The 15147-nt window shown below is 41.4% G+C and overlaps 1 protein-coding gene across 2 annotated transcripts; it reads right to left on the reverse strand.

The window, feature by feature from the left end:
* Positions 1-4326: 4326 nt before the first annotated feature.
* On the reverse strand, positions 4327-14207 carry bap1 (BRCA1 associated deubiquitinase 1). Of its 2 annotated transcripts, none has more exons than XM_077226056.1 (17): positions 13973-14207; positions 13728-13757; positions 13462-13516; positions 12157-12289; positions 11916-12035; positions 10922-10983; positions 10645-10787; positions 10484-10562; positions 9609-9747; positions 9361-9481; positions 8988-9178; positions 8779-8909; positions 6625-7118; positions 6264-6490; positions 6062-6154; positions 5574-5646; positions 4327-5400 (listed from the first exon to the last, which is right to left on the reverse strand). In XM_077226056.1, the coding sequence occupies exons 1-17, from the start codon at positions 14007-14009 to the stop codon at positions 5267-5269; spliced, it is 2262 nt and encodes a 753-aa protein (XP_077082171.1). In that variant the 5' UTR covers positions 14010-14207; the 3' UTR covers positions 4327-5266. The 2 variants fall into 2 exon arrangements, with proteins under 2 accessions (XP_077082171.1, XP_077082170.1); XM_077226055.1 differs by having other exon boundaries at positions 6625-7121; positions 13973-14199.
* Positions 14208-15147: the final 940 nt, after the last annotated feature.

Genomic DNA, 15147 nt, shown 5'->3' on the forward strand with positions numbered 1-15147 from the left:
CCACAGTAAGAGAAGGCCAACGCATAGCGGTGACAACAGTACAAACACACAATATAGCACACAGAACAACTCATAAGCAAAGCGCAGAGCAGCTCTATACAATGCTGTGTGTGAAATCAACTCACCGAAAGCACTCGAGACGCTACAGAGGGAAAATCCAACTTGTAAAACCTGGCAAACGTGTTCTGAGAAGACCAGCCAGCCGCAAGACATAAATCTTGAATAGACATACCCTTAGTCCAAGCCCACGAGGAGGCAATCGCTCTAGTCGAATGGGCCTTGACGTTAAGGGGCCTTGACGTTAAGGGGGCATTCTTGCCCCAGACAATCATAAGCCAAAACAATAGCGTCCACAATCCAGTGAGCAAGCCTCTGTTTAGAGACCCCCCGTCCCTTGTTGCACCCACCAAAGCACACAAACAGCTGGTCCGATTGTCGAAAAACGGCCGAGCGAGAAATGTATTCTCTGAGCGCTCTGACTGGGCAAACAGCACTCTGAGCAACCGAATCCTGAGAGGTTGGTGGCTCAGAGGACAAGGCAGGGAGAGAAACAATCTGCGCTCTGAACGGGGTGTTGAGCGACTTAGGAACGTAACCCGGCCTCGGTCTGAGAATTACATTACAGTTTCCCGGTCCAAAGCGAATACAATCTTCACTTACAGAGAAAGCCTGTAAATCCCCAACCCGCTTCGCTGAAGCGAGAGCGAGAATCTCTTAGCTCCCTTGAGGAACCGAGTCACCGACGCATGTCTACCGATAGACTGTCCGTCAATAGGGGGGTGAAACGCAGCAACAGCGGCCACATATACCTTCAGAGTGGATGGTAGGCTCCCTTCATCCATCCTGTACTGAAGGAAGCGTAGAATATCCGACACAGAGCTGTTCGCTGGGTCTATACCGACATCCTTACCCCATTTTGAGAATACACCCCACTTCAGAGCATACAGGCGCCTGGTGGACGGGGCTCGCGCCTCCGCGATGGTATTCAAAACTCGCGAGTGCAGCGCGTCCCCCCCGCTCAGCAATCCTGCAGCGGCCACACATGGAGGCTCCACAGCCCGGGGTTGGGATGCCAGATCGTTCCGCTCGCCTGAGACAGAAGGTCCGTCCTGAGCGGAATCTCCCATGGCTGTCCTGCCAGTAACTCTACCAAATCCGCGAACCAGGGCTGATTCGGCCAGTTCGGGGCTACCAGAGTCACCGCCGCCTTCTCCTCCCTGATTTTGCACAACACCATGGGCAAAATTTTCACCGGGGGAAAAGCATAGAGACGGACTCTCGGCCATCGCGCAGTCAGCGCGTCCACCTCCTGGGGGGAACGAGACAGTGAGAAGAACATCTGACAATGCGCGTTCTCGCTCGTCGCAAAGAGGTCGACCTCCGCTCTGCCGAAACGATTCCATATCAGCTGAACCGTCCCGGGGTGAAGCCTCCACTCCGCATGGGGAATCCCGCTTCTCGAGAGCATATCCGCCCCGCGATTCAGAACGCCAGGGATGTGAGCCGCTCTCAGCGAGAGGAAAAACCGGTCCGCCCATAGCAGAAGGGATTCCGCCTGCCTGAATAGGGCTCTGGAATGTACACCGCCTTGGCGATTTATGTACGAGACCACGGAAGTGTTGTCGGTCCGAATCAACACATGCTGTTGCTCCAGCCGAGACCGGAAGGCTTTTAGAGCTAGAGAGACCGCTTCTAGTTCCAGACGATTTATGTGCCACTCCATCTGCTTCCCTGACCACCGACCCGAGGCGGGCTTTCCCAAGCAGACGGCTCCCCATCCGGTGGACGAAGCGTCCGTCAGGACCTCCACGCGCCGCGTCACTATGCCCATAGAGACGCCTGAGCTGAAGAGATCTGGGTTCCTCCACGGGGCCAGGGCGCGGGCGCATCCGCGGGTGACCATAATGCGCTTGTGGCCAGAATACCACTCGCTCGGGAGGACGCGCGTTTTCAGCCAGTGTTGCAGCGGTCTCATATGCAGCAGCCCCAGATGACACACCGAAGAAGCCGCTGCCATCCGTCCCAGTAGCCTCTGAAACTCCTTCAGTGGTACAAGCCTGCCAGGTCTGAAGAGACCGAGAGAAGAACTCAGAGCCTCCGCTCGGGGGAGAGGCGCGCTCTCATTCTCACCGAATCCAAGCACACTCCCAGGAATGTTGTAGTCTGGCTCGGTGTGAGGACACTTTTCTGGGTGTTCACCCTCCAACCGAGCATCTCCAAGTGTCGAAGGAGGGCTTCCACATGGCTGACCAGCATTTCTCTCAACTGCGCGAGAACCAGCCAGTCGTCCAGATAGTTCAAGACGCGCATCCCGCTCGATCTGAGGGTTGAAAGTGTCGCGTCCACGCATTTCGAAAATGTTCGGGGAGCTAGGGCTAGTCCAAACGGGAGCACCGTAAAATAACTGGCTGTAGAAATGTTTTTCAGACATATAATGGGATTTTATGCTTTAGTAGAGTGAAAAAGTAACATAAAGCACCTATAAGTTTGAAACAGGAAGAAGCATCGAGAAAACTTAACCCTCACACACCTAATTCTTTTTCAAGTTTAGTTTGCGCCAACCCTGGTTTTTAGGTACTATGAAAGTGGTTTGGCTTTTAGCAGTGTTCATCGTCATATTAACTTATGCTCCACGGGTCCGGGGCAGGTTATGTTCCAGGTAAGAGGTTGCACTCTTAGTCACTCCACCTGTCTCTACTCCAAATTAAAGGTCAGTACATAGCAAATGATTTTAAAGACAAAATCATCTGGCTTTTATTAATGCTTATTTAGAATAATAATTTTGTATGATTTAGATATTATTTATGTAATTATTATACCCTTAATCGATCACACATGTACAATTTTAGTTCATCAATTATTATTACGCAGAGTTTAAATGAATAAATATATAAAGGTGATATAAATACGCTTTATCAATCGATAGCCTAAAGCTACAAAATGACATGTGAGCTTAAATGTTCAATTCTCTCTATACCTTTATCAACTGTATAAACTAACTTCACAACTTTTACTTGCACTGATATACAGTAGCATACTTTTTCTTTTAACTGTCCTCTTTCATAGACAGCTATTTTCTTCTTGCTGTGTACATTTGTTTAAATTCTTAATATTTTTATACTTTTATTTAATAGGTGAATTGTGCTGCTTCTCTTGCGAGAAATTAATCGCAGTTTCACTTTTTCTCAGCATGTGAATGGCTGTTCACTACTGATGTCACACCTAAACTCAAGATCAATTGATCAGCATCATTGTATCCAACAAAGTATGGTTGGATTGGTTTGGTTTTGTCAACTCGAAACTAATCCTGCAACCCTGAGTTTGTTCAACTACCACCATGGTCCAGGCCCCAGGTGTCAGGGGCAGAACGGGATGAGGAGTCACAAAGTGATGTATTGGACACAGGCGTGGCTTCTGAAGGCACACTTGGATGTGGGCGGTGTTGGATGTCCAGCGCAGGATGCAGGATACAGCTAACTTAAATTAAGTTCTTCAACAACACCATTTTTTATAAGAAATTAGAATCATTTTCGACAATCAGTTCTTTCAAATAATCTAAAAAATAACTAGCATTTACATAAAACGACACTAAAATTCTACCCTCAAATTTCATATAATGAGCTTGACATGTCCAAATGTGACGACGGTGAGCTGGTGTGTTGGTGGACGAATCGTTCAGACCAATTAAAACCCTAACAACACCAGTTTTTTGTGAACCTAGTCATTGGGGAAAAAACAGTTCGTTCAAGAATCGAACAACGCTAGTTTGTGGTAATGGTGGCCAGATTAAGAAACATAAACATTTGGCGATAGAGAAACCGTAACAAGTAGGCTACTAGCACACAAACAACTAACGCGTGGGACTGACGTGCTTCCGATGGCGTGTTAAACGCGCCAAAATGTTGAGAGAAATTACAAATAACTCCAAAATAGCTCATTTGTGAAAACACAAATGATAATTATTATGGGATTATCAGGATAATAAGCAAATAAATCTTAAAGACGTAAACAGCATCCTACTATACTTCTAATCAAACATGACATACCATGTAATCATACTTCAAAAACATCGATTTACTCGAAAAACTAGTTTAAACGCGTTAAAACGTTTAGACACTACTAACTATAGCCGCGAATAAAGCCAAGAACATGAGCAGCAGCTGGAAGCCATAGCTGATCTTTCACTTCGTGCGGAGGGTGTTGATTGAATGACGCGTCTCAACCCGGTTCAGGTGGGGGTTTTTTTTCGTTCTGCTGCTCACTAGACCTTTTAAGACTAATAACTCCCATGCAAGAGACTTTTCAAACTAAAACCAAGACCACCAATGTAATTCAAAACATTTATTTTAATGTCTAGTTCTGACAGTCTTGTTTAGACATAAGATAATAACACAAATACATATGTACAAACAAACATATGAGACAAAACCCACTGGTCTATTGCCAACAAAACAAAAAAAATCTTCAAGAAAATGTTGAAGAACAATTATATATAACCAAAACCATATCTTCTTCGACTCTTCAGTGAAGATTTCTATGAAATGAAATAAAATACAATTCACAAACCAACTCAGGTTTACAATCTTAAAATATCCCAAAGTGACAGTGCCAATCTTGGATCATTTTTAGTCTAGTATTCTTATAAACAAAATGACTGAACACTAAATATTTGATCCCAGAACGGCTTTGAACTTATCTCTAGAATTCCATCCAGATTGGCGATTGGTCCATTTGGTAAGAATAGACATTCTCAGGGGAAGCACTGTTTGAGTGAATCTGGTGAACTGTTATCTTTGGTAGCACTTTAATTGGATATTTGTGAGGTCTGGAGATTAAGATTCCTCGAAATCTTTGGATTTTAAAGCCTGAATTACTCCAGCCCTGATCCTCAATCTCAAAATATTACCCTAATAATGGCACTAACAGTTGTTTTCCCAATATGGTGCTACAATGATAGTTGGTTTTATGATTAGCTTGATACAGGACAAAGTAAGGATTTCATATGGCAACATGACAAATGATTCAGTATCTCTAAACATCTTTTGAGCATCACCAATTTGCTTTGGAAGTGGTGTACTATGGATGTGGACAGTTTACAATGTGAAACAAACAATTCATAAGGGTAACAAACAATATTTGAATCAACATCATCATTAACACTGTCAATGAGGTGTTTGTTATTGTTGCTTGTCTTCAGAAATGTGTCAGGACAATGTCTCAGAAAGATTGAGTCATGAAGCTGCCGTCATTCGGTTCTTTTTAGCGTTTATTGGCGCTTGGCTTTGTACGGCCGTGAGCGTTTCCGCCGGTCGGGTTTGCGTTGTTTGTGGAGCCGGCCGATGCTTACACCCTGTCGGCGACGCACAGAGATGTTCTGCTCCACCAGACTCGCTAACATACCTACAAACCACCAAAGGGACATTTGATTAAAAGAATCATTTCCAAGCAATCTACTTTCATGATGTTACAATCTATATGACTTTCGTTCTAAAAGATGATATTTAGCAGAACATTTACGCTGCTATTTCATGAACATATAACATATGAAGATTCTCGACAAAAATGCCTTTTACCTTCTTGTGCCAGCATTGATATAAAGGTGCAGATGAACTCATCGTAGTTATGAGTCCTCCTCTGGTCATCGATCTGATAAAGGACAAAAAAAGTGAAAAGTGAAGAAAAAAAGTGAAAGTGACACGTGATGGCCAAGTATGGTAACCCATACTTGGAATTTGACCTCTGCATTTAACCCATCCAAGTAAGTGCACACACATTAGGAGCAGAGTAGTGAGTAGTGAACACACACTGCAAACGTGGATACACACACCCGGAGCAGCGGGCAGCCTTGAGTGGCGCCCGGGGAGCGATTGGGGGTTAGGTGCCTTGCTCAAGGACACCTCAGTCATATTCCTGCCGGTACTGGAATTGAACCAGCAACCTTTGGGTCACCAGTCCAACTCTGCTACCATTAGGCCATGACTGCAAAAAGCATCACTATAAGCGCTCTGGCAATCATATATCCTTGATCACTGGACCGTCAAAGATGAAGTCAAACACTTGCCTTATACTTTTTCCTTTTCTCCACTTCTTCTTTCAGACACACTTCGTAGTTTGTGATGTCTGCTTCCACGTACTTCAACAAGGCTAGCAACTCCTGTAAGACAGAAACCCTCAAGTTCATGTAACTTTGCATAACAAACCTGTACCAAACATAACTAATGAGAAACAAAATGATTGCAGAAAGAAAATGGTTGCCGTCTCACTTTAGGGGTGTATTTTTCTCCAGAAGGTTTGCTGCTGGTCTCAGTGTTGGCGTCGGTGGACGGCAGGTTCTCCTTGTCTGATTTGACGTCCACTGACTCTTTGACGTCCTCCTGTTTCATCTCCACCGAAGGTCCCTCCTTGGCTTCCTCATCTCCTCCTGGACAGGACGCCTCTTCTTTCTCTTTCTTCTCCACACTACCCGATTTCTTCAACCCCTCCAACGTTTCTGTCAAATGAGATCAAAGTTATCCAAACCAATACGGGAACAATTGATGAATCCTTCGCTATAGGATCGAGAAATTCTAATACGAATAAAAATAGGGTCCAATTAGATTTCAAAACGTTCAATCTCATTGTTACCTGTAGGTGGCAGAGCAAACATGACGCCATCCTCTTGCAGTCGCAGCAGCGTGGAGCTCACTAGCGCCCCCAAATCTCGGACGGCTCGATTGTGTCGGGCATCTAACCGGAGCAGCCCTTCCTCTTCTCCGAACAGCACACGACTCAAGTGGGCCGCCACTGGGCTGGAGGGACGTGTAGTTGCTTGCGATCGCGCGGGTGAGCGCAGCGGTGAGTTGAACGCACTGCCGATCTCAGAGGCCGTGTCTGTGCTTTCGTTACTGGGTGTGGGTGAAGGCTGGCAGGCCGAGGTGATGCTGATCCCACCCGTGCGACCCTCGGTACGAACATTCAGAGCTGTGGATCCTGTTGTGGCCATGGCGTCCTTCCTCTGGACCTCCTTCTTGAGTTTCTCAGCTAAAACGCTGAGTGCTAGCTGACCCTCCATTGCCGCAACCCCGCTCACTCCAGTGCGGCTCATGGTTCGTGTGCGTAGACCCACCTTTCTTCGAACCCTGCTAATCAGACACACGAGGATATAGTGGTGTAACTACACAACAATGGTGGTTTGGTATGTACTTTGGATTTTGAAGTAAGGGTTCGGTATGTTTTTGGTACAGCAGGTGGAGAAACAGAACATAAAATTGATTTTTTGTCTTTATTAAAGGGTTTGTTCACCCAAAAATTAATTCTGTAAGACCTTCGTTCATCTTCGGAACATAAATTAAGATAATTTTGATTAAATCTAAATGGTTTCTAATCTCACATAGGCAGCAACGTCATTGCAACTTTCCAGGCCCAGTAAAAGGTAGTAAAGACATCGTTAAAAAAGTCCATGTGACTACAGTGGTTCAACCTTAATTTTATGAAGGGACGAGAATACTTTTTGTGCTCAAAACCCCCCCAAATAACGACTTTATTCAACAATCTTTTCTCTTCCACGTCATTCTCCTATGCTGTTGATGAAGTGTAAACAGTGCAGCGTTTCCAGGTTATTAGGGCGCTGCGGATAATCCACGGATCGGGCGGGTCAAGTAATAAAAATAACATTCTGATTAATCTCGGGTGGTTCGTGGGAGGATATGATAAATCATTATTCACGAAAATATTAACTTCATTCTCTAAAATATGATCACGTCTAAACTGTAATTTGTTTTTCTGCCAGGCAGACAGGCACTAATTTGCACTCTCTTTAAGATATACACTGCGCTGGGTCAGCTTTTTTAAGCAGAAATGGAGCAGGTGCGAGAGTGAAGTAAAAAAGAAGAATTAAAAACAAAATAAAAGGAAGGAAAGAAAGAAAGAAAAGTACCGTGTAGGAGCGTCTTAGGGAAGTGGTTAACGAGGATGAATCAAGTGCTGGGTACATAATATGCAATGGCTGTGAAGTGTTTGTGCGCACGTGTGTGTTCGCCTGTTTGGGAAGTCGCAATGACAGAAACAGTGACATTCCAGTTTAAGTTTCAAGGGAGTAAAGCCTGTTTATGCCATTAGGCAGATGAAATTCTATCAAATAAATTTTGTTTTAAAGAAATGTTCATTTATAAGCAGAGCTCATTCATCAGTGTATTATGTTACCATTAGAGATGTGTGCATCAACCATGGCCAAGTCCGCTGTTGAAGGTGATGATCATCCATCTATCATCACGCGTAACAACACATAAGAATAACTGTAATTTGACAATCGAGTGCAGATACTTAAATCAGAGAAAATTATTCTTGCGGGTGTGTGGATGATTTGTTTTTGGCTGCGGATTCGATGATGTTGGAGCTCATCCGTGCATCTCTTCAGGTTATACATCAGAACGCCGCTTCTCATTCAAAGAGAAGTGATCCTTGAATAAAGTTATTTTGGGGGGGGGGTTGCGCACAAAAAGTATTCTCGTATTCAAATACTCCACAGCGTTGCCACAAGGTGTTTGCATAATTGTTCTTCTTTGGTAAGTTTTCAACTACTTACTAATATCATGGTGAGAATGTTGCTAAGCATGTTAGCTAGGGGTTGTTAAGCATGTCGCTATGTTTATAGTTAGCTAAATAATAACACCTGCAGTTTAACGGTACAGACATTTGAAGGGACTCTATCGCCCTCTTGAGTTCTGGAGGTCTGTAACCGCTACGAGAAACTATTTTTAAATTGAGTTAAGAAATGTAAAAATCTCAAACATATTTTACCTGCTTGTGGCCCCTGTAGTGCTGCACTCCTCTTCTTCATCATCATAGTCATCCTCGTCGTCTGAATAAGGGGGCTGAGAGGGGCCAGGTAACCGTGAGCGTCCCACACCCGCAGCGAGATCCTCCTCTTCCTGTCAATCAATCAAAATACTGAGTGAAAACACATATGTAAACGAGTCCTGATATCCTGAAACTTAACCTGATGTTACCTGCATGGGGGACTTGGCGTAGTTGTGGTTGTCCAGGAAGGCTGGAAGACGCTGGACGATGGGGTTGGGACTGGAAACAGGTAGAGGGGCTGGTGGTGGAGCGCCCACTGTTGGCAAGGCGGCGGCGGGTTTAGCCATGGGTCTGACTTTTCCAGCGGATATTGGTAGAGCCGCAGCACCTTCTTGAGTTTCTGAAATGTCATGGGACATGTTTTAGGGTCTTATTCACATAGTTTTGAGGCAAAAATACTCCCACTGATGCCCTTCTTATCCTTAAATCAAAAGGCTCTGAATTTAAATAGATTTAAAACATTCAAACTAAATTATATTCAAATCAAATTGTTTGGTGTAGTGGGTGTGGCCTTCTCTGTACCCAAGGTTATTGGTGTGTCTTGCCCTTCCTCTTTTTTACCAGCGGGGGGAGTGTCTTCTGAAGAGGAGGAGTCTTGTTGCTTACGATCTTGGCCTGAATCTTGTTGGGTCACCCGAATGACCTGTAGCATGTACAGTGGTGCACATAAGCATTTACAAATGGGCCCGACTGTACCGTACACAGAGAAATCATTCACAGAAAGCTCGATTATCAGGATTTTATTCAAACAAAGAAGAGGTTATACTCACTTTTTTCTCTCTAACCTGCTGGAGCCCTTCTAGAATAATCTGCCTGTTCCGTTTCAGGACGTCCAGCCTGGACTCGTATTTTATTCTGCGATCTGTAACCACTGCCATGAGATTGAAGCGGATGTCATGATAGGGCTCTCTGAGGGGAGAGAAGACAAATCAGATATTCTACAAAGAAAATAATAAATTGCTTGAATAATAATATTAATAAAAAATTATACATATATTTTTTATATATTTTAATATTATGAATAATAACAATGAAAAAATGTGCTTGTTTTTTTATTAATAAATTAATATGGTAATTTAAAATATATTTAATATAATATTAAAAATGAAAATTGTATAATATTATATATATTTTTCCACTTTTATATATATATTATATATGTGTGTGTGTGTGTGTGTGTGTGTGTGTGTGTGTGTGTGTGTGTGTGTGTGTGTGTGTGTGTGTGTGTGTGTGTGTGTCTTAAAGGGTATTACTATTTATTTTTTTAAATCAGAGAAACCAACTGTTGTAATGCAGATTCAAAATGTTGAATTCAACTACTCCTAATTACGGCTTATTAATAGTTAGTAAGGTAGTTGTTAAATTTAGGTATTGGGTAGAATCCAGGGATTTAGAATATGGCCATGCAGAGTATGGCATTAATATGTGATTTATAAGTACTAATAATCAGCCAATACTGATAAGCAACTAGTTAATAGTGAGAATTGTACTCTAAACTAAGTGTAAAAATGACATGCTTAAAAAAAACTGTACAGAAGATCTGAATAAAAAGTGCATTAAAATATTGCAATATTCTTGATGTTCTATATATAATTTCCTCATCCTGTTGGCTAGAGATATGAATATTGATCAGTCTGGCTCTTACCCAGCAGTAGCCAGTCCTATTCGCTCCATTATGACCCGTCTGGCTTTATCGGTCCACTCTTCCTCTTCACCCCATGGCCCTGAGAGAGACAGACAGATTATTAGAACCTTGTCCTTCATCGGACTGTCAGAAAAACTGTCTTTTGTGAGTTAAGTTCTCACCGTGGTCGATGGGATACGCTTTCAGCCCGTCCAGTTCAAACAGCCGGTCTTTGATTGGCACGTAACTGACGAAGTGAAACGCCTCCATTGTCCGCACGGCGCTGATGCCGTTCTGTTTCTCCGGCAAGTGCCGCGGCTCCGGTCTCCATGGAAACAAGACAAAAACAATAACTACAAAGCAACAGATTGAGACAACAACTAAGATTGATTGCGTAAAATCTACTTATTCTATGTTAGTGGGAAAGAGTTTGCAGGGTAGTATTAAAGCTGACCCTACCTGGCATGGCTGTTGTGGGCTTTCGCCAGCTCAGGGGCGTTTCCAATGGCGTATCCTTTACTCTAAAAAATGCAGATGTGCTTTAAAACACAGGCATTGAGAAGATGCAGCAGTTTGTTTATGCTTTTTTCTTATAGTGAAATGACATTTTTAAGCATGACTTGAAGGCATCGTTCACCCAAAATGAAAATTGTGTCAGAAATTCCTCACCTTCAATTCGTTCCAAACCCGAGAGACTTTTGTTCTTCAGAACACAAATGAAGATATTTTTGATGAAATCGGAGAGATTTCTGTACTCTCCATTGTCAGTTACACAACTGACACTTTGATACTACAAAAAGTTCATAAAGAGATTGTAAAACTAATCCATATGAATTGAGCAGTTTAGTCCAAATTTTCTGAGAGACTCAATCGCTTTATATGATGGAAATTGAATTTAGGCTTTTATTCACATTTAAAAATTGATCAGCGAACAAAAACAGAAGCTCCACCGAACCTGCTTGAACCTGCCAAACCTCGTTGGTTCTTACAAAAAGCTCAAACGTGCTGCGTAACACGGGAATGAACCTCATTGGTTCTTGCAGAAGCTCAAACGTGCTGCGAAACACAATAATGAACCTCATTGGAAGCTTATGCTTGAGCTTCCGTTTACCACAACTGATGTGTGCGTTGATAGATGTTTATTTGTGAATAAAAGCCTAAATTCAATCTGTTCATTATATAAAGTGAACAAGACTCTCCAGAAAATTTGGTCTAAACCGCTCGATTCATATGGATTTGTTTTACGATTGTTTATGAACGTTTTGAAGCGTCAAAGTGGTAGTTGTGTAGCTGTCAATGGAGGGACAATAAGCTCTCAGATTTCATCGAAAAGATCTTCATTTGTGTTCTGAAGATGAATGAAGGTCTTACGGGTTTGGAACGATATGAGGGTGAGGAATTAATGACAGAATTTCCATTTTTGGGTGAACTACCTTTTTTGTGTGTAACTGACCTCAGGACTGAAGCCCTTGGTGAAAGCTTTCATGCGGCTCAGAGTGTTTCCCAGCTCCACGCCGCTGCAGTTCAGTAGCACACTCAGAAGAGCGTGAGTAGCACAGGAGTTCGGTATCAACTGCACACAACAATCCACAAGCAGACAATTGAAAACGCGGATAATAACGGCAGATTTATGTTGCAAGGCTACTATTATCAGTTTATAGGCAAAGAAATAAACTAAATCAATACGGACTCACTTGGTGAGCAAAAAACATGTCGTTAACAATATCGTCATCGATAACGGAGGTTTCGTCCACCAGTGTGGAGACTTTACGCCGAGATCTTCGCTCTTCGATCCACTTAAAGAGGAAGATGAAGCCATACACTGGACTGAGGAAAAGAATAAAGACAGATGAGCTAAATATATATATATATATATACACACACAAACACACACTCACCGGTCACTTTATTAGGTACACCTGTTCAACTGCTCATTAATGCATATCTAGTAACCAGCCAATCACATGGCAGCAACTCAAAATATTTAGGCATGTAGACATGGTCAAGATGATCTGCTGAAGTTCAAACTGAGCATCAGAATGAGGAAGAAATCTGATTTAAGAGACTTTGAACGTGACATGGTTGTTTGTGCCAGACGGGCTGGTCTGAGTATTTCAGAAACTGCTGATCGACTGGGATTTTCACACACAACCATCTCTAGGGTTCATAGAGAATGATTCAAAAAAGTGAAAATATCCAGTGAGCGGCAGTTCTGTGGGTATAAATGCCTTGTTGATGTCAGAGGTCACGGGAGAATGAACAGACAGGTTCCACAACGCACAACACGCTGAACATTGAAGCAGAAGGGCTACAGCAGCAGCAGAACACACACTGGTGACGCTCCTGTCAGCTGAGAACAGAAACCGAGGCTACAATTCACACAGGCACATCAAAACTCGATTTCTGCTGCAACATTCAGATGCTCGGGTCAGAATTTGGCTAAACAACATGAAAGCATGGATCCATCCTGACTTGTATCAACGGTTCAGACTGCTGGTAGTTATGTAATCATATTTTCCTGGCAAACTTTGGGCCTCTTAGTACCAATTGAGCAATGTTTAAACGTCACAGTCTACCGGAGTATTGTTGCTGACCATATCCATCCCTTTATGAGCACAGTGTATCATCTTCTGATGGATATTTCCAGCAGGAAAACACACCTTGTCACAAAGCTCAAATCATGTCAAACTGGTTTCTTGAACATGAGTTCAATGAGTTCACTAAACTCAAATAGTATTACAGTCACCAGATCTCAATCCAATAGAGCAGCTTTGGGATGTGCTGGAAACTGGATGATGCTTTAATGTATTATGGACCAAAATCTCTGATGAATGTTTCCAGAACCTAGTTGAATTTATGCCACGAAAAATGAAGGCAGTTCTGAAGGTAAAAGTGGGTCAAACTCGGCTCTAGCTAGGTATAACCAAGTGGCCAGTGAGTGTATATATTAAAATCATAAATATACATGCTTAATAAGTAAAAGTGTTTGATAAATGCACCTTTGACATTTGCTCTGAAGATCATAGATCTCCTCCACCTGAACGCCCTTCACACCTGTGTCCAAACACAAGCCATTTACATGAATCATCACATATTAACTAATTTACCCAAAGATTCTAAACTAATTTAATATTCATAACACTCCATGTTTTATCAATAATTGTTTATCACATTCAAACAACATCACTCATATTTAGACTGTAATTGACAGCATAAAAGCAATTAATCGTTTTTGCATGTGTGTTTCTCATACAGATCAACTCACCAAAGTCCTCCACCAAGAGTGTGAACAACCCTGAAAGTCGAAACAGCCAATATAATGACGTTAATAATATGAGATCATATGAGTGTGTTGAATTTTCATATGCATTGAATTCACTACTGTTCTACTATATAGCGAGATGACATGTTAACTTACAGCATATTTGATAAATAATAAAATAATGATTGATAAATAATGAATAATCTAACTCCAATATTATATGCATTGATGTTGATTTAGAGACTCACCCGGGTCACTTTCCAACTCCAGCCAACCTTTGTTCATTTTTGCAGAAATCAGAGTCACCAAAACTCCGCTAAATCATCGACCAGTCCATGATATTATAAAGAACTACATCAATCATTTTCTAGTACATATTTAATCCATCTTTAGACGATCTGGACGGCTAGTAAACACAATGAAGAGCAGCGCCGTCGACTGTAGTTGACGTCATCCCGCTGCGCCGTGAGTCAGTAGTGTAATGCAGTAAAGAAGCGCTGGATGGCGCTGTGCTGTGAAGTTCACCTTACATCTATGACATAAATATGGTTCTAGTTTCGTAACAGTTTATTTATTCGTTTATTGTTTTGTTTTTTTACGGTGTACTTTTACGTGATTTTGTTATATCTCAATCTAAACAATCAATATGGGACATATTCTTTCAGCATTACATAAGTATTTATTTAAATACCGTTCAGCAAAGCTATTTCAACAAGCGATTTGTAGTATAGTTATCGTCATGGCCAAGGAAAATTCAATTTGGGGCATTTAGAATCAGTTGTAATAATATGCAACATATATGTATAATAATATTTAATAATTGTTTTGATTATAAGGGGTTAGAACTGTACAGTCTTTTTTGCCTTAAACTACATTTTGAAAGTCGTCTAATTGGATTATTCTTGAGATTTACACAATAAGAAACCTGTTTGAGAGCATTGCTGTTTCATAACATGCCATAAATGCTTCCTAATTACATAATAAGTTACATAACATGAATAGCATACACTTTAAATAAATGAAATATAACTTATTTTTACACAACAAAATATTATACATTTACTATATCAAACAATACTATTTTAGATTATATAAGAATATTTTAGTATAATATTTAAAATATAAAAATATTATAAAAATATGTGCTAAAATGCAAATAATACAAGTAAAAAGTATTGCATATGATTGTAATATGATTCATTATAAATTACATTATAAAGTACAAAATAATATAGTATTTATAATGATGCCGGATAAAATGAAGAAACAAAAACAACAACAACAACAACTAATAAGTAAAAAAAGAGTACAGATTTTGTATACAAAAATATTATACTATTACTGGAAGTATTTTATCACATTATAAATTACATATAATAATATATATATATATATATATATATATATATATATATATATATAT

Source organism: Siphateles boraxobius, unplaced genomic scaffold, assembly GCF_051911475.1.
Source record: "Siphateles boraxobius isolate OS27281-9 unplaced genomic scaffold, OSU_SipBor_1 13, whole genome shotgun sequence".
Taxonomy (NCBI): Eukaryota; Metazoa; Chordata; class Actinopteri; order Cypriniformes; family Leuciscidae; genus Siphateles; species Siphateles boraxobius.